The following is a 21,121-nucleotide window of genomic DNA, read 5'->3' on the forward strand; positions in this document are numbered from 1 at the left end:
GCATTTCATAGCACTTTTTCAAGTTCTGTAGTGTAAACATTATTTTCTCTTGTTTTTCATGATGGCTTTGGTTATTTCTAAGTCCTGTGTGTTTTCTAAATGAATTTTAAAATAAACTGTCACTTTTTATCCAAAAAGTCTGCTGAAATTTTGACTGGTATTGCCGTGATTATATGGATCGATTTGTAAACAATTGACATCTTTTTAATATCTTGTCTTTCAGTCCATATACATGCTATTTTTTTAAAGATTTATTTATTTATTTGAAAGGCAGAGTTACAGAGAGGTAGAGGCAGAGAGAGAGAGAATCTTCCATCTGCCATTTCACTCCCCAAACGGACACAATGACCGGAGCTGGGCCAATCTGAAGCCAGGAGCCAGGAGGTTCTTCTGGGTCTCCCATGCAGGTGCAGGGGCCCAAAGACTTGAGCCATCTTCCACTGCTTTCTGAGGCCACAGCAGAGAGCTGGATTGGAAGTGGAACACTAGAACTGGTGCCCATATGGGATGCCGGCACTGCAGATGGCAGCTTTACCAGCTACGCTACAGTGCCAGCCCTGCTATTTCTTTTTATACATTTAGATCTTCATCCTTTATCAGGTTGAGTAAGTTCTCCCTCTACTCAAAATTTGCTGAAGGTTTTCTTTTTTAATCATGAATGGATGTTGAATTTTGTCCAATTATTTTTAATTTATTGAGACAATCATGTTTTATCTCTTTATCGTTAATATATTAATTTTCTAATGTTAAACTGACTTTGCATTCCTAAGATATATTATACTTGATCTTAAGGCATTCTTTTTAGTCTTTTTTTTTAATAAAAGATTTATTTATTTATTTGAAAGAGAGGAAGAAAGAGAGATCAGGGTCTTCTGTCTGCTGATTCACTCCCCAAGTAGTTGTAGTGGCCAAGGCTAAGCCAGGCTAAAGCCAGAAGCCAGGACCTTCATCCCTTATTTTTAATCTTTTAAAACTTACTGAAACTAGCCGGCGCCGTGGCTCACTAGGCTAATCCTCCACCTTGCGGCGCCAGCACACCGGGTTCTAGTCCCAGTAGGGGCGCCAGATTCTGTCCCAGTTGCCCCTCTTCCAGGCCAGCTCTCTGCTGTGGCCAAGGAGTGCAGTGGAGGATGGCCCAAGTCCTTGGGCCCTGCACCCCATGGGAGACCAGGATAAGTACCTGGCTCCTGCCATCGGATCAGCGCGGTGCGCCAGCTGCAGCGCACCGGCCGCGGCGGCCATTGGAGGGTGAACCAACGGCAAAGGAAGACCTTTCTCTCTGTCTCTCTCTCTCACTGTCCACTCTGCCTGTCAAAAACAAAACAAAACAAAACAGAAAAAACTTACTGAAACTTGTTTTATATCCTGGCATAAGACCTGTCTTGGTGAATGCTTCCTGAGCATTTGAAATGAATGCATATTCTGTTGATAGACAAGTATCAATTAGGTGATGTTGCTGTTTAGAACTGTTTAAGCCTTTATATTCCTATGCATTTAATGAGAAAAGTACTAAAATTTCCAGCTGTCGTTCTGGATTTTTCTATTTCTCCTCAGTTCTATTTTTGTGTATGTATTTTGAAGGTTTGTTTTTGGGTGCAGATACATTTGGGATTATTATATCTTTCCCAGTGAATTTGCCCTTTATCTCTTTATTTCTGGTAATATTCTTTGTTTTAAAATCTCTTTCTGTGGCTGGTGTTATGGTGCATTGTGTTAAGTCACCACCTGCAATGCCATATGATTGCTGATTTGAGTCCCAGCCGATCTACTTCTGAACCAGCTCCCTGCTTACGTGCCTGGGAAGACAGCTGGGGATGGCCCAAGTACTTAGGTCACTGCACCCACAAAGGAGACCTGGATGAAGTTCTTGGCTCCTGGTTTTGGCCTGGCCCTACAATAGCCATTGCATATATTTGGGGAGTGAACCACCAGATAGAAAATCTCTCTTTCTCTGTCTTTCCCTCTCTTTCTGTAATTCTGCCTTTCAAGTAAACCTTTAAATAAAATCTCTTTCTGATATCAGCATTACCACTTCAGCTTTCTTTTGATTTGGAGCATATTGGCATATCTTTTCTCATCATAATCTGTTCTGTGTCTTTATTTATATTTTAAAGCAGGGTGCTCCCATTTTTTAAATTTTTGTTTATTTATTTGAAAGGTGGAGAAACAGAAAGAAAGAGATCTTCCATCCATTAGTTTATTTCCCAAGTGCCCACAGCAGTCAGGACTAGGCCAAGCCAAAGTCAGGTCCTGGAACTCCTTCTGAGTCTCCCACATTTACAGGGATCCAAGTACTTGAGCCATCAACACCTGGTGCCTCCCATGGGTGCATACCAGTAGAAAGTACAATTGGACATGGAACCAGCCCACAAACCCAGACACTCACATATGGCATGTGGGCTTCCCAAGTGGCATCTTGACCTTTGCACCAAATGCCTACCCCTCACTGTACCTTTATATTTAAATAGGTTTCTTTTGACTCTATCAATCATCTATCTATCAAACATGTATCTATACAAACACACAGGGGCTGGCACTGTGGTATAGCAGGTAAAGCTGCAGCCTGCAGTGTCTGCATCCTACATGGATGCTGGTTTGGGACCTGGCTGTTCCACTTCCAATCCAGCTTCCTACTCATACACCTGGGAAAGCAGAAGATGGCTCAAGTGCTTGGGCCCCTGCACCCATATAGGAGACCTGGAAGAAGCTCCAGGCTCCTGGCTTCAGCCTGTCCAGCCCCAGCCATTGAGGTCATTTGGGGAGTGAACCAGTGGATAGAAGATGGATATCTCTTTCTCACTCTGCCTCTCAACTATATAAAAATAATTCTTTAAAAAAATACACACAATGCCCAGCCCTACCACAGTTTTTTTTTAAAAAGCGAACACTTGGCATTCCAGTCACATTTCATTACTTTTAATCTGCACAACAACCCCTTGAGATACCCGTGCAATTATCTTCATTTTACAGATGAGGAAACACAGGCACACACTTATAATGTATTTTTAAATGATTCCCATTATATCTTAGACCTTGACTCCTTGTCACAAAGAGTGACAAACACAGAGTGGATGGCCCATGAGGATGTTGCAGCTTTTTTCCTTCTTGCGATTGTCCCAGGTCCTACCCACCCAAGAGCCTTGAGCATCTGAGCTCTAGGAAGAGCTCCTCCATGTCCAGACATATTGTTGTGCTGCTCTCATTCAGTAGTCATTGCAAAATGAACATATATACATAGCTCCTCTGCTAGAATAGTTTTCAAATCATTGGTAGGCTATGTAGAGGGATTGGGATTCTGAAACTGCTTAATGAAGTTTTGCTACCCTCTGCTGGATAGCTTGTGTATGTGCTCTTGAAGATCTAGTTTTCAGCCTAAGAGTCTAAGTTTTACCTTTATTATGTGCTAGTCCAAATGTTAGATTAAGTTCTCAGAACCTACAGTTCAAAGGTGATGTCTTAGGCATTCTTATTTAAGGATCTGATTCAAATTTTATTCTCTAAATATATTTTAAATACATACATTTTAAATATAATTTATATTTTTAAATTATAAATATATTTTTAACAAAATAATGTTGCATATTGAAATGTTACATATTATTTTTATTTATTTGAAAGAGTGACAGAGAGATTGCGAGAGGAAGACACAAAAATAGAGATCTTCTATCTGCTGGATCACTACTCAAATGCCCACAAGACCCAGGGCTTGGCCAGGCCAAGGCCAGGTCTCAGAACTACATCCAGACCTCCCACTTGGATGGCAGGGACTCACTTACTTGGGCCATCTTCTGCTTTCCTGGGTGCATTAACAGGGAGCTGGATTGAAAGCAGAGCAATGGGGACTCTAACTGGGACTCTGATTTGGGATGCCAGCAGATTAACCCTCTGGGACACAACACAGGCCCCACACATCTAATTCTGACCACACCAGAGACTGCTTGTGTGTAGTGTCTCGGGATGGAAGACCAGTCAGTCTGCTCTGTCCCTCCATGTCAAGCCCTGTGATCTCCTGTAAAACCTTTCCATTAGGGAAAATACTTATACTCCTTTAAAAGGGATTTTTAACTTGAAAATTGTACATGACCCCAAGTTCTTGGTCCCTGGCACTCACGTGGGGAGACCCAGATGAAGCTCCTAACTCCTGGCTTCAGCCTGGTCCAAACCCTGGCAATTATGGCCATTTGGGGGGTGAACCAGTGGATGGAAAATCTCCATGTCTTTCCTTCTCTTTCTGTAGCTCTGCCTTTCAAATAAATAAATCTTAAAAAAAAAAAAAAAAAGAAAGAAAAAGTTGTATACTATTGAAGGGTCTTTTACATCTGAATTGTGAATTGAAAGTGGTTTTCCCCCTTTATTTGGCTTGTTTTAAAACACTAGGCAGCATTATTTGTAGTTGACTTCTTGGTCATCTCGGAAAATTCTGCATTGCTCTCATGTCAAACAAAGGAGTGTGGTGGAGAGAGAACAGTGTCTTCCTTCAGTAACTGGAACTGCTTTCTGCTTTCTGCCCTTCTTCATTTTGAAATGTTCTCAATGTCATGTAACCTTGCTTTGCAGCTCGGCTGCCAATTGTGAAAGGTGGTGAAGTACTAAGACTTCCTATCTATATTTTTGCAACAGTGTCATAACTAGTCTGGTGGCCTCCAGTCCACCTAAAATCCACCTCTGTGACAAGAACCAGATCGAACTATCTAAGATGCCGGGCTCTGGGGTGAGCATTTTGCACAGCTCTTTCACCGCTTCTTGGGATGCCCGCATCCCATTATGGAGTGTCCATTCCAATTTCCTGCTAATACAGATCCTGAGGGACAGCAGATGATGAATTAAGAAACTGGGTCCCAGGACTGGTGCTGTGGCATAGCAGGTAAAGCCACTGCCTACAGTGCCGGCATCCTGTATGGGCACCAGTTAGAGTCCCAGCTGCTCCACTTCTGATCCAGCTCTCTGGGAAGGCAGTAGAAGATGGCCCAAGTCCTTGGGCCCCTGCAACCACGTGGGAGACCCAGAAGAAGCTCCTGGCTCCTGCCTTCAGATCAGCACAGCTCCAGCCATTGCAGCCAATTGGGGAGTGAATCAGTGAACAGAAGACCTCTCTTTCTCTGCCTCTTCTTCTTTGTGTAACTCTGACTTTCAAATAAATAAATGCATCTTTAAAAAAAAGAATGAAAGAAAGAAAGAAACTGGGTCCCTGCCACTGATGTGGGAGACACAGAAACAGTTCCAGGCTTGGCCCAGTCTTGGCTATTATGAGCATTTGAGGAGTAAACCAGCAGATAGAAGGTCTCTCTATCTGACTCTCTCTCTTTCAAATAAATGAAAATAAATAAAGAATTCAAATGCCAGCCTTTAGCTAAAATGCTTAAATTCTTATTGTTTTCTATCAAAATTGAGCTGAGGTCTTCGAAGGAGGCTGTCTGTTTACTTCCTGCCTGCCTGGGGCCTCCAGACCAGTGGCCAACCCTGCTTCCCTGTTTCTCACAGTTGTGCCTTTGTTCCCTTCCCCTCCCTGTCCTCTCTACCTGGAATTCCCTCTGTGCGCCCCTCTGCTTCTCTTCCTCCATGTCCCTGTCGTGGGCTGACCCAGCTCATCTCTACAGGAGCTGCCTTTGCCTGAGGGCATTGCCAGCAGATACTGTGTTCAAGTCTTCATCCCCTGAATCACATACAGTTCTTGGCAGACACAGTTAAATCACTGAGTTCAGTGAATTGTGTACCAGTAACATCAGTGCAGCACACTGCATATGATCAGGGTCCCTATGAGAGGGTGGGAGGCACTTGCCCATCTTGTGTTCCTAGCTTGTCATAGACAGGATGCATGGAAGGTGCCTGAAGCATTGAAACATAATTGTGCGTTGTGTTTAATTGTGTGTTGTGTGTGTCTCGCAAGTGACTCCACTTTTGACTCCTTTAGGTAGGAAGGAAATGGAAGTCTTAGTCCATTTGGGCTGTGATAACATAACAACATAGACGGAATGGTTTGCCAAATATGGAAATATATTTCCTACAGTTCTACAGGCTGGGAAGTCCAAGGTGAAGGTCATGGCAGACTCAGAGTCTGGTGAGTCTGGTTTCTGGTTCAAGAAAGAACTATATTTTCATGGTGTCCTCACATGGCTAAGGGGACAAAAGATATCTCTGGGGTCTCTACTATAAGGGTGCAAATCTCATTCATGAGGGCTCCACCTTTGGCCCTATCACCTCCCTGAGGTCCTGCCCCCTAACATCATCACAATGGGGATTACATGTCAGCATCTGTAACAATAGGAAAAGTTCATTCTATTTAAGAGAATAGGGCTTGAGACACAGACAGATTTTTTAAAATCATTTTTAAAGATTTACTTATTGGGGGGGGGGGGCTGGTATTGTGCCATAGTGGGTTAAGTTGCCACCTGCAATGCCAGCATCCCATGTGGGCACCAGCTTGTGTCCTAGCTCTTCCTATCCAGCCCCCCTGCTAATGCAGTGGAACATGTACCACCCATATGCGAGACCCTGATAAAGTTCCTGGTCCTGGCTTTCGCCTGGCCCAGCCCTGGCTGTTGAGGCCATTTGGGCAATGAACCAGGAGACAGAAGCACTCTCTCTCCCTCTCTCTGTAGCTCTGCCTGTCAAATAAATAGAAATATTGAGAGAGAAATCCTATCTATTGGTTCACTTACCAGATACCCACAGTGACCCCCAGGGGCTGAAGTCAGAGCTATGAATCTATTTCAGATCTGCCACGTGAGTGACAGGAACCCAATTACTTGAGCCATTACTGCTACTCCCAAGGTCTGTATTAGTGGGAGGCTGGAGTCAGGAGCCAGAGCTGGCCATCAAACCCGGGCACTCCCATTGGATCCATGGACATCTTAACTGGTATCTTAACTGCCAAGCCCCCAGGATGTAGAATTTTGGCTTGAGTAATTTCTAAAGATTAAATTATCTTCAGTGCAATTTTGTAAGAATCTCAGCGCTATCTAATATACTTAATAGAAATAGTGTCTTCAGGGGCTGGCATTGTGGAAATACAGCTTCAGCTACAACTTATGACACAAGTGTCCCACATTGGAGTGCCAGTATGAGTCCCTACTGCTCTGCTTCCAATCCAACTCCCAGGTAATGTGCCTGGGAAAGCAGCGGGTCTCTGCCACCCTTGTGGGAGATCAGGATGGAATTCCTAGCTTCTAGCTTTGGCCTGGCCAAGACCTGGCTGTTGTGGTGATTTGGGGAATGAGCCAGCAGGAAGATCTTGCTTTCTCTCCTTCTCTGTAACTCTGCCTTTCAAACAAATAAATCTTAAGAAAAAAATATCTTCATACTTTTGAGAATTTTTTATTGAATATCTTACATTGCTCATTTTATTTACAGGAAACAAAAACTCAACTAAGGATCATAGGACCTGTGTTGGCAAGCTGATTAGGTGAGTGAAGAGTTCCCAGAAACAGGGCTGGGTATTTGGGGCAGTGGCTTACATGCTGCTTGGGTTGCCCACAACCCCATATCAGAGTCTCTGGGTCCAGGTCCCCTTCTGATCCAGCTTCCTGCTAATGTGCATTCTGGGAGGCAGCGGATGATGGCTTAAGTACTTCAGTCCCTACTACCCATGTGGGACACCTGGATTGAATTTCCAGCTCTGGCTTTAGACTTGTCCAGTGCCAGCTGTTGTTGGCATTTTGGGAAATGAACCAGCAGATGGAGATCTCACTGTCTCTCCCTCCTTTTCTCTCTGTGTGTGTGTGTGTGCATGTCTGCTTTTCAAGTAAATAAAAGTATTTTTTTAAAGATTTATTTATTTATTTGAAAGAGTTACACAGAGAGAGAAGGAGAGGCAGAGCGAGAGAGGTCTCCCATCTGCTGGTTCACTCCCCAATGGGCTGCAGTTTGGTGGCAATGGCCAGAGCTGCGCAGATCCGAGGCCAAGAGCCAGGAGCTTCTTCCGGGTCCTCCACGTGGGTGCAGGGGCCCAAGGACTTGGGCCATCTTCTACTGCTTTTCCAGGCCAAAGCAGAGAACTGGATCGGAAGTGGAGCAGCCAGGACTTGAACCAGTGCCCATATGGGATGCCGGCACTGCAGGTGGCAAATTTACCCACTGTGCCACAGCACCAGCCCCTAAATATATTTTTTTTTAAAAAGAAAGGCAGAACATCAAGGCAAGTGTCACTAATCAGCAGCTTTGCAGGAATGTGGGGAAACATATTCTAGAGGAATTGTGGATTTTTATCATTTTAATATGGTTTTTATCAAAGAAATGTAAATAAGTAGTATTTTGTATTTAATATATATTTTGAGTGTTAAGTAAAGCAAAACTGAAATATTGAGCTTTCTTATCATATGTTCTGTCTCTGAAGAGAGTCAGTCTCAAGAGAATGGACTGATCAAATGGCACAAAACCACAAGGAGAATGCCTCTAGATAAGTAACTGAACACCACATTTTCTCCAATTAGATGAATGTCTGGGGTTAAGTTTCTATAATGTATGTAAATTGCAACCACAGACCTAGTAATTATCCTATTAAAATCTGGCCAGTTCCCCAAAGACTTCTTAAAAAAAAAAAGACTTCTAATAATTCATTGCCTGTCTTTACAGAGCCACTTGGGAGTACTAAAATGTGAGTGCCTTTTATTGTTTGTAAAGCTCTATTTTTTCAAATCTCATCTAACCAGGAATTTTTTTTTACATTAAGTGGAAAAATAAATTTTTGTCACTTGGGAATATGATGAGGAAAGGGCATGTAAATAAGGTATTTAAATCCAAACAATAATCTAACTTTCTGTTTTAAATAATGGAAATGGAATGCTTTTTAAAAAGAATCTGGACTATTTTATATTATTAAATCATTAGGCTTTGTATTTAATGTTCTTTTTTTAAAGAGGGTTAATATTAATTAGCTTTAAAATAAATTATTAATGGGGCTGGCACTGTGGCTTGGGGGGTAAAGCCACCACCTGCAGCACTGGCATCCCATATAGGTGCCAGTTTGAGTCCTGGCTGCTCCACTTCTGATGTATTTTCCTACTAATGTGCCTGGGAAAGCAGTGGAAGATGGCTCAAGTCCTTGGGCTCCTGCACCCATGTGGGAGATCTGAAAGAAGCTCCTGGCTTGGGACTGTCTCAGCTCTGGCTGTTACAGCCATTTGGGGAGTGAACTAGCAGACTGGAAGATCTCTTTCTCTCTTTCTGTCTCTATCTGTAACTCTACCTTTCAAATAAATAAATCTTTAAAAATATGTATATATAAATTATTAAAATATAAAGTTTGGGAAAATACATAGCTTGGGCTTCTGCAACTACATAATCACATATTGTAATGCCTAGACATAGAGTATGGGATACAGACATCAATTGCTGCTACTTTCACGGGTGAGGCTACACCTCACCTGGAATACTTGCATTATGCTGCTGCTATATTGGTAGAAGCCAGTGTTTGCTCTTTTGTTCTTTTTGGCTAGGGGATAGGTGAGGGAAAACAGAAAGCTACTGTTATTTTTTAAAGGTTTATTTTATTTGAAAGGCAGAGTTACAGAGAGAGAGGTGGAGACAGAGAGCTTCCATCTGCTGGTTCACTCCCCAAAAGACCGCAAAAGCCAGAGGTGGGCCAGGCCGAAGCCTGGAGCCTGGAACTCCACCTGGGTCTTCCATGTGCATCCAAAGGCGCAAGGACTTGGGCCATCTTCTCATGCTTTCCAAGACACATTAGGAGGGAGCCGGATTGGAAGTTGAGCAGCTGGGACTCAAGCTGGTGCCATCAGAAACTTATTTAAAAACAACAACAACAACAACAACAAAACAAACCTTTTTGGTTCTGTGATGATATCTTCCTTTTTATTTATTTACTTATTTATTTATTTATCTATAATATTATTTATTTATTTGAAAGTCAGACTTAGAGAGAGAGAAGGAGAGGCAGAGAGAGAGAGGTCTTCTATCCGCTGGTTCACTCCCCAATTGGCTGCAATGGCTGAAGCTGCGCAGATCTGAAGCCAGGAGCCAGGAGCTTCTTCCGGGTCTCCCACATGGGTGCAGAGGCCCAAGGACTTGGGCCATCTTCCACTGCTTTCCCAGGCCATAGCCAAGAGCTGGATCAGAAGTGGAGCAGCCGGATCTCGAACCGACGCCCATATGGGATGCTGACACTATAAGTGGCCTCTTAACCTGCTATGCCACAGTGCCAGCCCCAGAAACTTACTTTTATAGTTATCTTTATACAATCAACACAAATTTAAGCACCAGTTACAGGTCAAATAACTTACAGTATCATATACATCATACAAAGTTATTAGTAGAGCACTATGTCAGTTTCCTTTGTTAAGAAAAAGTTTTATTGGTGGAATTTATACCACCCAGTTTGCTGATATATTACATACAATTCAGCCATCTTTAGTGTAATCCCAGAGTTGTGTAATAATCATACCACAATTTATTTTAAACATTTTATCAACCTAAAGAGAACCCATACCCTTCAGTAATTCCCTGAGTTTCCCTATTCTTCTGGGCCTAGGTAACCACTAATATAACTTCTGCCTGTATAGCTTTCCTCATTCTCAACATTTCATGTAAACGGAATCACACTATATATGGCTCATTTCTTCCAATTAACATACTGTTCTCAGCTTTCATCCATATTATAGCATGTAGCATGTATCATTACATAAATAAATTTTTAAAAAGGAGATGGGGGGCAGTGCTGTGGCATAGCAGGTAAAGTCGCCCCTTGCAGTGCTGGCATCCCATATGGGTGCTAGGTTTGAGTCCTGGCTGCTCCACTTCTGATCCACCTCTCTGTTAATGTCCCTGGGAAAGCAGCAGATGATGGCCCAACTGTTTGGGTCCCTGTGCCCATGTGGGGGACCCAGAAGAAGCTCTTGGCTCCTGGTTTTGGATCAGCTCAGTTCCAGCCATAGCAGCCACTTGGGGAGTAAACCAGCGGATCGAAGATCTCTGTTTCTGTCTCTCCCTCTTTCCCTTTGTAACTGCCTTTCAAACAAAATAAATATTTTTTTAAAAAGGGGGAGATGGGGATATGATATGTAGGGGAGTGATTGTAATACATATTGGAATAACTTTATAATTTTTCTTTATTTTCCTTGAATATCTCAGTCAACAAACCACACCTCTAGGAGAGCTGTGAGCAAGTAGAACTTGGTGTAGTTTTGATAGTCCGCTACTGGGGTGCGGAGATGCAGGTGTAGTCCTGCTCCATCCCTGGCTGCAGATAGTTCTACCCACAAGGCGGTGAGGTCACCATGTCCTTCTCTTCTCAGTGCTCGCTGGCATCTGCTGTGAAGATCAAATGAGGTAGTGGGCATGGAAGCATCAGCCAAGAAGCCCAGAGTCAGTGTCCATCTGTTCTGCTTCCAGCTGTGTCTGCAGAAGCACAATGAGGCGCCCCAGGGCGCTAAGAAATTTTAGCTGAGACAATGTGTGAAATATTTGGTGAATTGCAAAGCACTATTTAAAATCAGAATCACATCTGTTTTCACAATATCAATGCTAAACTCAAGATAGCAACTTAAAAGGAACAAAAAGAAGGCCATAGTAAGATGTGCTTCACATATAAACATTAAAGCACTATTTGAATACTTTCTGTGTGATTAATCCTTTTCCTCCAACATATTCAAGACTTTTGTTTGTGTTTAGATTTACTTAGTTATTTGAAAGGCAGAGTTACAGAGAGAGGCCTTCTACTCACTGATTCAGTTCTCAAATGGCTGCTATGGCTATGGCTAGGGCTGGGCAAGGCAAAAAGCCAGAAGCCAAGAGCCAGGAGTTTCATCCAGGTGTCTCATGGGGGTGGCAGAGGCCCAAGCACTTGGGCCATCTTCTGCTGCTTTCCCAGGCATATTAGCAGGGAGCTATGCTGGAAGTGGAGCAGCGGGACTCGAACTGGCACCCATATGGGTTGCCAGCATCCCAGGTAGTGGCTTTACCAGCCTTGCCACAATGCTGGCCCCTTGAATAATTTTTTATATATTTCACCAAAGTTTGCACTTTTGCAGTGTACTACTTCATCATCATCATCTCTCTCTCTGTTTTTTTTTTAAGACTTATTTATTTGGAAGGTAGACGGCAGGGGGCAGGAGTGGGGGCCGGGGCCAGGGCCAGGGCCAGGGCCAGGGCCAGGGCGGAGAGAGGAATTTTCCATTTGTTGATTCTCTCCCCAAATGGCTGCAACAGCTAGGGTTGGGCCAGGCTAAAGCCAGGAGGCAGGCACTCCATTCTGGTTTCCCACATGAGTGGCAGGGACCCAAGCACTTGGGCCAGCATCTGCTGCCTTCCCAGGTGCATTAGCAGGAAGCTGAATTGGAAGTAAAGCAGGCAGGATCTGAGCTGGCCTTCTAATATGGCATGCCAGCGTTAACAAGTAGTGGCTTAAACCACTGTGCTAAAACGCCAGAACCTGTACTACTTCCTCTTTAAATTATTTTTCGTTTTTATGTAACTTGTGTCCTCAGCAATGTCCTTGTTTAGGGAACTCAACCAACAGCAGTGGTTCCATGACCTTGTAACTAGGTCATTTACTTTCCTACTGGTCCTTCAGCTGGTATTGCACACCAATCACTCCCCATTGTTAAATTCTTTTGATTTTAATAGGCCTTGGATTTGGCAAATGAAGTTCATCTGTCTTTTCAAATGCAGTAAAAGGCTCTTTGAATTTGTATAAGTCATAGAATGAGTATTTGAATAGACACTCCCTAATTTGTATTTTGGGTAAATCCTACCAGGAAACACTTAATGGGGGTAAGTGGTTAGGTGAGATTGCAACAGATGCTGGCCTCAGGAATCAAAACCTATTTAGCTACCATCTGCTGCTGTGCCCCCAGGCACTGTGGTGGGCCCCTCTGTCTATGCAATGGAGCAGAGGGTGTAGTGGGACAAACAGGTTTAACTAACTAACCCCACAATTGAGGAGGTAATTACAGATTGAGGAAAAAGGAAGATGTATGATGTAGGGAAAAGGAACTATGAAAGCACCGAATAGGAAAATCTGACCTACCTAGAACACAGAACAGCAGGGGGATTTGATTAACAGAAGGAAGTGAAGCAGATGACAAAGGAAGTGCAGAACTAGAACTGGAGAAGAGGGCGGCGTGCAGAAGGAACATATCGCACTAGGGTGGATGCTGTGGCTAATGGAGCTTGGCACCCGGAGGAGCTTGGGAGGAGCTCTCTACTTCCAATTTAGCTTCCCATTAGCATGCTTGGGAGGCAGAAGGTGATGGTCAAGTACCTGGGTCCCTGCCTACCACATAGGAGACATGGATGGAGTTCCTTGCTTTTACTTTGGCTCAGCCTGGCTGTTGCAGGCATTTGGGATGTTAACTGAAGTATGGAAGATCTTTCTCTCTCTAATACTGTGCCCTTAAATAAAAATGAATAAACAACTTAAAAATTACTTAATAAAAGACTGAGAAAGGGAGGTGAAATGGCACAGTGGAAAAAGCAATGTCTGGACGTGTCTCACCAACAAGAGAGGTTAATGTATTGTGATTATTAAGGGCACAAGCTCTGGAGGCGAACTGCTTGGGGTTAGGATCTTGATTTTGCCACTGATATTATGAAAGCTAATTAGACACTCTGCCTTAGTTTCTTCACCTGTAAAATGGGAGATATATTAGCACATTCTGTGGGGATTGATGAAACAATGCATGTGACATTCTTAGAACAGTGCCTGGCACACTGAAAATGCCCAATAAATGTTAACTTTTCTTATTGATTGTCATGGGGCAGTGTCTTTTCCTGTTTTTGAAATGAGGAGTTGAAGTGGAAGGTTTTTATATTTCCAAACTTAAAAAGGCAATTGTGTCATTGCACACTGTTTTCCACTAAAAAGATATATTTAAAAGATTATATTTTTTGAGGCAGAGAGACAGAGTATGTTCCCATTCCACTAGTTCACTCTTGAAATGCCTGCAGGCCGAAGCCAGGAACCAGGAACTCAATCCAGGTCTCCAATTGGGTGACAGGTACCCAACTACTTGAATTGTCACCACTGCCTCCCAGGGTTTGCATTAGCAGGAAGTTGGAGTTAGGAGCTGGAGCCAGGAATCCAACCTAGGTATGCCTATATAGGATGCTGGCATCTTAATCAAACCAGCAACTTAACTACTAGGCCAAATGCCTACACTTTTTTTTTTTTCTTAAGATTTATTTATTTCCTTGAAACGCAGAGTTACAGAGAGGGAGAAGCAGATAGAGAGAGAGAGAGAGAGAGAGAAATCAATCTTCCATCTGCTGGTTAACTCCCCAAATAGCCGCAAAGGCTGGAGCTGGGCTGATCTGAAGCCAGGAAACAGGAGCTTCTTCCGAGTGTCCCACACCAAGCACTTTGGCCATCTCTATTTCTTTCCCAAGCCATAGGAGGGAGCTGGATTGGAAGTGGAGCAGCAGCTGGCACCCATATGGGATGTCGGCACTGCAGGTGGTGGCTTAGCCTACTATGCCACAGCACCAGCCCCCTAAAAGTTAACCTTTAACTTAAATGTAGCACTTTCCCTCAACCTAGCCCTCATTTAAAAATATTTTTAATTGCTTGGGCCCCTGCACCTGCGTGGGAGACCAGGAAGAAGCACCTGGCTCCTGGCTTCGGATTGGCGCAGCGCTGGCTGTAGCGGCCATTTCGGTGGTGAACCAATGGAAGAAAGACCTCTCTGTCTCTCTCTCTCTCTGTCTATAACCCTACCTGTCAAATTTAAAAAAAATTTAAAAACATTTTTAAATTAATTTTTAAAGATTTATTTTATTTATCTGAGAGAATTACAGAGAGAGGTCTTCCATCTGATGGTTCACTCCCCAAATGGCTGCAACAGCTGGCGCTGAGCTGATCCAAAGCTAGGAGCATGGAGTTCATCTGGGTCTCCCCTGTGGGTACAGGGGCCCAAGGAGTTGGGACATCTTCCACTGCTTTCCCAAGCGCATCAGAGAGCTGCATCAGAAGTGCAGCTGGGATTCCGGCACCCATACGGGATGCCAGCACTGCAGGCTGGGGCTTTAACTGCTGCACCACAGCATCAGCCCTAAAAATAGTTTTAAAGGTTTATTTATTTGAAGGAGTTATAGAGACAGAGGGATAGATGGAGATCTTCTGTGCACTGGTACTGGTTCACTCCCCAAAAGCCTGCAGTGGGGGCTGGCATTGTGGTATATTGGGTTAAGCCCTGCCTATGACGCTGGCATCCCATTAGGCACCAGCTCCACCTGGCCGTTCCACTTCCAATTCAGCTCCCTCCTCATATGCCTGGGAGAGCAGCGGAAGAAGGTTCTAAGTGCTTGAGGTCCTGCACTCACAGGAGAGACCCAGAAACAGCTCAGGGCTCCTGGCTATACTCCTGACTATACAGTATTTGCTATACTCTCCAGAACTCAGGCTAGTTTATGCTGACTAGATTTAGAGTATTTAAAAGGTCCTCCCCCTTGACTATCAAGTTAAAGGGAGAGTGACAACTTGCTGTATATACTTTTAAAAGATTATTTGCAGAGGGACAGGGAGAGGGAGAGATGGAGATCTTCCTTCCACTGGTTCATTCCCCATATGGTATCCAACAGGTGGGGCTGGGTCAGGCCATGTCAGGATGCAGGATGGGTCCCTCTTGTGGGTGGCAGGGACCCAAGTACGTGAGCCACCATTGGATGCCTTCCAGGTGCATCAGCAGAGACCCGGATGGGAAGCAGACTAACTGGAATTCCAACTGGTGTTCCTGTATCAGCATGGGATGCTTAACCCACAATGCCTGTATATATTTTTAAGATGTGGCTACAAAAGTTTATTTTTTCTATAATATACATTCACTGTAGGAAAACTGAAAGCAAAAAAAAAAAAAGAAGCAAATATAGTCTAAAAGCCAGTAGCTCCCTTACTTTTCAACCACTTCAGAGCCCAGTCTTGCTAACACTAAGTAATGAGGCCCTTTCAAAGACCTCTAGTACAGGGGCAGGCACTGTGGCATAGCAGGTAAAGCCAACGGCTGCCAGACCCGCCAGCATCTCATATGGCATTGGTTGGAGTCCCGGCTGCTCCACTTCCAACCCAGCTCCCTGCTGACGCTCCTGGGAAAGCAGTGGAAGATGGCCCAAGTGCTTGGGGCCCTGCACTCACGTGGGAGACCCGGAAGAAGCTCCTGGCTCCTGGCTTCCGATGGGCTCAGCTCTGGCAGTTGAAATCATTTGGGGAGTGAACCAGCAGATGGAAATTCTCTCTCTCTCTCTGCAACTCCTCCTTTCAAATAAACAAATAGATTTTTTTTAAAGGCTCCTAATACAGTGCTTGCCGGAGCATTATCTTAGAATAGGGCAGGTGGGAGTATTCCATTGTAAAGAAGCAATGGCTGAGAATGGTAGGCAGATGAACCCAGGCTCTTATCGCCAAAACCCATTCTCTTTATCTCTTCCGGGCCTTGGTATGCATGCAAACAAGTCACAAATTGGAGTCATCCAGAATCCACTGCTCTGAAGCCTCTTGCTCAGGGGGAGGGGATCTTCCCCTCGAAGGGGTGCCGCCCAGAGCTCACAGGACAAGGTCGACTTCATCTTCTTCTAGGGCAGCGTCGGCCAGGTTGCCGCCCGGGAGTTCACAAACAGCCGCCGACGACCTGCACCTCGCGGACAACGGCGGCGTCGAGGAACCGGCCGGGCGTTGCCTTCGCCCCTTTTGGCGGGCTCCGGCGCCTGGAGGCTCCGCCCCCTGGCAGGGTGTATCCGCACTGGCGGAGGCGGGAGCCGCGTTCCCATTGGCGGAGCCAGCCTGCGACGGCCCCGCCCCTTCTCGGGCCCGACGCGAGCACGTTGAGTGGCGGGGGCCGGCTGAAGAACTGCCCGAGCGAGGAGCGGCCCCTCGGGCAGGGCAGCACTGTCGGGGCGCCCACTTCGGCGCTCCGAAGAGCTGCGGGGTCAGGAGCGCGGCCCGCGGCCACGGGGGGAGGGGAGTGGGTGGGCTGAGAGTAACTGGGCGGCGAGGCCAGCCCGCCGCCCCTTCCCCCCTCGCCCGACGACCTTGTGGGTAGAAGCTTCCCGGAGCTCCTCACGGCGGCGCGATGGCGACTGCTGCAGAGACGGAGGCTTCGCCGCCGACGGACGCGAGCTGGGAAAGCGGCGGCGGCGGCGGCAACGAAGAGATGAAGCAGGAGCTTCCGGAGCATGAATCGTCCCCACAAAATGGCGGCGGCGGCGGCCTCCTCATCGCCGAGCCCGGCGGCGGCGGCGGCGGCGGCGGCGGGCCCGAGGAGACCGCGGGGGCCGAGGCCGCCCAGAGCTTCAGCCACGAGCAGCTTCAGGACTCCTCTGAGGCGGGCGCGGCAGCTCTGCCCAAAGGCCCGGAAGAGCCCGAAAGGCCAATTAGGAGGAGTTTTCAGATCCCCAGGAAGAGCAGAGAAAAGAAAGGTGGTGCCTCCCCTTCTCCCCGACCCCCCTTTCTCTCTCCCCTCCATCTTTTCATTAGAACCTCTCTGTCTCCTCTTCCCACACCCATCCGAGACACGTAAACACGCATGCAGCGCCAGCCGCCTCTCCCCTCGCTGCCACGGCCGCCCAGCTGCTGCGCTTGGTGCGAGAGGAAAGCGGTGCAACCACGCTCCGCTGCTCCCCCTCTGCCCGTGGAAGTTGGAAGTAGCTCAGGTTGGAAGCTTGTCCGTAAGGCTGCAGCTCCCGGAGAGGAAAGCTGGTGCTCGGCGCCCCTCCCTCCCAGTCCCCGAAGGCAGAGAAGCCGATGTGTCCTCCTAAGGATGCTTCCCAGAAGTCTCCCTGTGGAAATAGCCCGTGGCCATGGATTCTGAGGCTTTCTCCAAGCTCATTGCGTTCTGAGGACCACAAGTGCTGCTTCTCCCTGTGGAAAGTTCTTCAGCTCTAAGTGTCTACTTGAAATTTGCTTGATGTCAGCGTCTTCCCTTCTTTTAGCTAGCCCCGGTTAGGAGATGCGAGCCACGTACACTGCTGTTTTCCATCACACTTCATTTCCATGTAGACCTTTTTGGTTGTTCTGAAGACTTAGATTAAATAGAGCTCTCTCTTTAAATCCAAATTTAGTATGGTTTTTCTTGTATTTGAAAAGAAGGTAGGTTCTTGGTGCAGTCATTTCCCAATGGGGGGAAAAAAGAGAGACTAGCTTATGCCCAAGAATCTCCAGTTTGGTTTCGCAGTTGGCAGAACTTAAGATTAAAAGAAAAGTTACGCCTTAGTTTTTGGAACCACTATGGGAACAGTTACATTAACTGCCTTTACCTATTTCAACCTTAATTCCATACTGTGACTCAAGAAGGAGTCAATTTGTAGTGGAGATCAAAACTAGTGTTTGCTTCTATTAGGGAATTATATTTGCCCAGTAATTTTGAATATCTGAATTTAGACAACTTTTGCTCTACTGCATGGTTCAGTTTCTCATGACTTATTTAGGAAACTAATGGAAAATTTTTATTTTGCAAAACCAATTTTTTTTGGGTCATTTGAATCCCAATGAAGAAGACCTAGAATCTTCACTAAAGCATTGTGCATATACTAACCAGCTCCTTTTGTACAACTGGAATTCTTAGAGCCTTTTATCAGTAGAATAAAAAAAGTTCATTTTTATTTGGATGACAAAGCCGAGGAAATACTTGGTTTGAGAAACCATGTTGATAGAAATGAAGTTAACTCTGCCCATTGACATGAGCAATGTTTCTAGAAATAGTTGAGTTTAATGTTATTTTAGCATTCAGAAAGTTACTTTAAAAGTCAAGATTATCAATTGTGTTAAGAATTATGATTATGAGAAAAGTTATGTCCAACCTACGTTATTGAGAATAGGTTGGAAGTATGTTCAAATGGACTCTAGTTATGTGGTAGGAGGTTGAAAAAAAAAGTTTTTAATTGATAAAAACCTTTTGATGTCTACTCCCTTTTATTAGGTTTTAGGTGCCTAAGAATATGGTATACCTAATTTTTCGTTACGACCAGAAAATTGGCCTAGAAGTCCTGTCGTTTTGGGGGGCAAGGATAGGAGATGTGTGCTGTGTTTTGTGTTGTTTTAGGTAAACCAGATTCATAGGTTTCTGTCATGCAGAATTTAGTTGAACACATTAAAAACAAACAATTCAGGATTTAGAAAATAGAAACCGTAATTTTCCCTCTTGAGTCCAGTAATCCTTGGGGAAAAATTGTTTTCCATTTTCACTTAGAAACAAAAGGGTTGTGTGTAAGGATTTTTTCATGTTTAGTGAAAATTTTTTGACTTGTTTATACACTGAACAGCAGCTGTTGAAAAAGTACAGTAGCGATTTAAATAGAACTTTAAGAAGTTAAATAAGCAGTTATTTTATCACTGGATTTTATCCTGTCCAAACTTGAGAGAAGTTAGTGCTTAGTGATGAAACGTCATAGAAAATTTCAACTCTTTCATTAATTAAAAAAATGCTTCATCAGACACAGCAGGAGCTGCAAGTTTCACACTCCATCCCAACATCTCTTGGAAGACTTGAAAGGTTAAGGTACTCCTATTGTGTATAGTATTTGAATACACATGTATAGTCATGAATCTTACTATTGAGGGTATCAGATGATTTTCCGATTTGCTTGAACATTTTAGTATCAGAATATGGCAGACCTCTAATTGCTTTTCCAGTGAAATTAAGATTGACTTAAGAATTTTTATGCCTTAAATGGAAAAATTAAGAAGAGTATAAAGTGACCCATAGAGTTCCTTTCTTGGTCTTGACTATAACAAAGCATCCAGAATACTGCTATTGTAATTGAGTAGTAATGTTGACAGATTCTTAGCACTTTACATACATTAGCTGAAATCTTAAAGTCCTTTGTGATAGGTACCATTTCCATTTTACAGATGAGGAAAGTGAAGTACTGAGAAGTAACATGTTCATAATCACAGTTAGTAAATGATAGAGCTGGAATTTAAGCTTAGATATGGAGTGCTTTTACCACTACTCAATAGTGTAGCATTTTTTCTTTTGTAAGGTTTTAGGTTAGCTTTTGGTTTTACTTGTTTGTAATTAAAAAATGAAAACCATGTATTTATCCTTGTGGGATTTTAAGATTCAGAAATTGTGTTCACTATATATACATTTAATGAATGCTGACAGATTAAATGACTTGTTTACAGGGTGTAATTTTTACTGATTTTGATTGTTATTTATTGGTTGGGCTATTTCTTGTAATGTAAAGACAGTCATATTTAACCTCAGTTGCGTTTTGTTAGTAGTTGGTGCACTGTTGCCATCAGTAAATTTAGTAAATTATCAAAAAATAGTTACCTGTTTTAATTTACTTATGGCAGAATATTTTCCTCCAAAGTTTCTGAGAAATGGAATAGTGATAATTTACCTCCTGGGGAATATTTAATGGTTAATGTTTTCTTTAGGGCACAAGGGAGTCTCAAAAACTGCTTTCATGCAGTGGATTCCGTACTGGTTTAATCCATGAGAATTAATGGCTAATTATCTCTCTCAACCTCCATCTTGTCCTACAGAATTTGAAGTTGTCTTTTTTTTTTGTAAGATTTATTTACTTGAGAGGTAGAGTTAGAGAGAGAAAGGTCTTCCATCTGCTGATTCACTTCCCAGATGGCTGTAATGGCTGGAGCTGGGCTGATCGGAAGCAATGAGCGAGGAACTTCTGGGTCTCCCATGCCTGGAGGTGGGGGCCAGCTTCTACTGCATTCCCAGGCCATAGCAGAGAGGTGGATCAGAAGAGGAGCAGACTAGAACTGGTGCCCACATGGGATGCCCGTGCTGCCGGCAGAGGATTAGCTCAGGACGCCTCTGTGCTGGGCCTGCAATTGTCTTTTTTATGGAAATATTCATGGTCTTTCAATAGTTGTGTATTGTTGACTGATCTTCCTACATAAAAGTAAACCCAATAGGGAGTTCTAGGTAGAACCTATTCATCCACATGAAACATTTGATGGTGCATGTAAATTCTAGGTAATGAAGTAGAGTTTATTTTGACTTGTCCTTGGTCCAAAAAGTCAGGTTTCATATATGTACTGCTTCCTCTTGATTTCTGCCAGTGTATTCATTCCTAATTCATTGTGTTCAGCCTTGTTGATAAAGGAGATTCCCCATTCCCAAAGTATGAATATAAATATAAATAATATGAGTATAAACATTTTTAGGTGGAAGAAAGTTGATTTTTTAATATCTTTATTTCAAAGAACACA

At 44.1% G+C, this 21,121-nt stretch overlaps 1 protein-coding gene across 7 annotated transcripts in view; it reads left to right on the top strand.

Moving 5' to 3' along the window:
• Window positions 1-16,746: 16,746 nt before the first annotated feature.
• Window positions 16,747-21,121, top strand: part of TASOR (transcription activation suppressor) — a 61,914-nt gene continuing 57,539 nt past the window's right edge. For 4 of the 7 annotated variants that reach the window (XR_011379505.1, XM_070050686.1, XM_008260821.4 and 1 more), the window contains exon 1: window positions 16,753-17,358. Coding sequence is in view for 5 of the 7 variants with exons in the window: in XM_070050686.1 (XP_069906787.1) it covers window positions 17,013-17,358 (346 nt within the window). In the remaining 2 variants the exon portion in view is untranslated. Of the gene's footprint in view, window positions 17,359-21,121 lie in introns of all 7 variants that reach the window. The other 3 variants (XR_007921897.2, XM_008260820.4, XM_008260818.4) reach the window with 1 other exon arrangement.

Source organism: Oryctolagus cuniculus, chromosome 10 (assembly GCF_964237555.1).
Source record: "Oryctolagus cuniculus chromosome 10, mOryCun1.1, whole genome shotgun sequence".
NCBI classification, from domain to species: Eukaryota; Metazoa; Chordata; class Mammalia; order Lagomorpha; family Leporidae; genus Oryctolagus; species Oryctolagus cuniculus.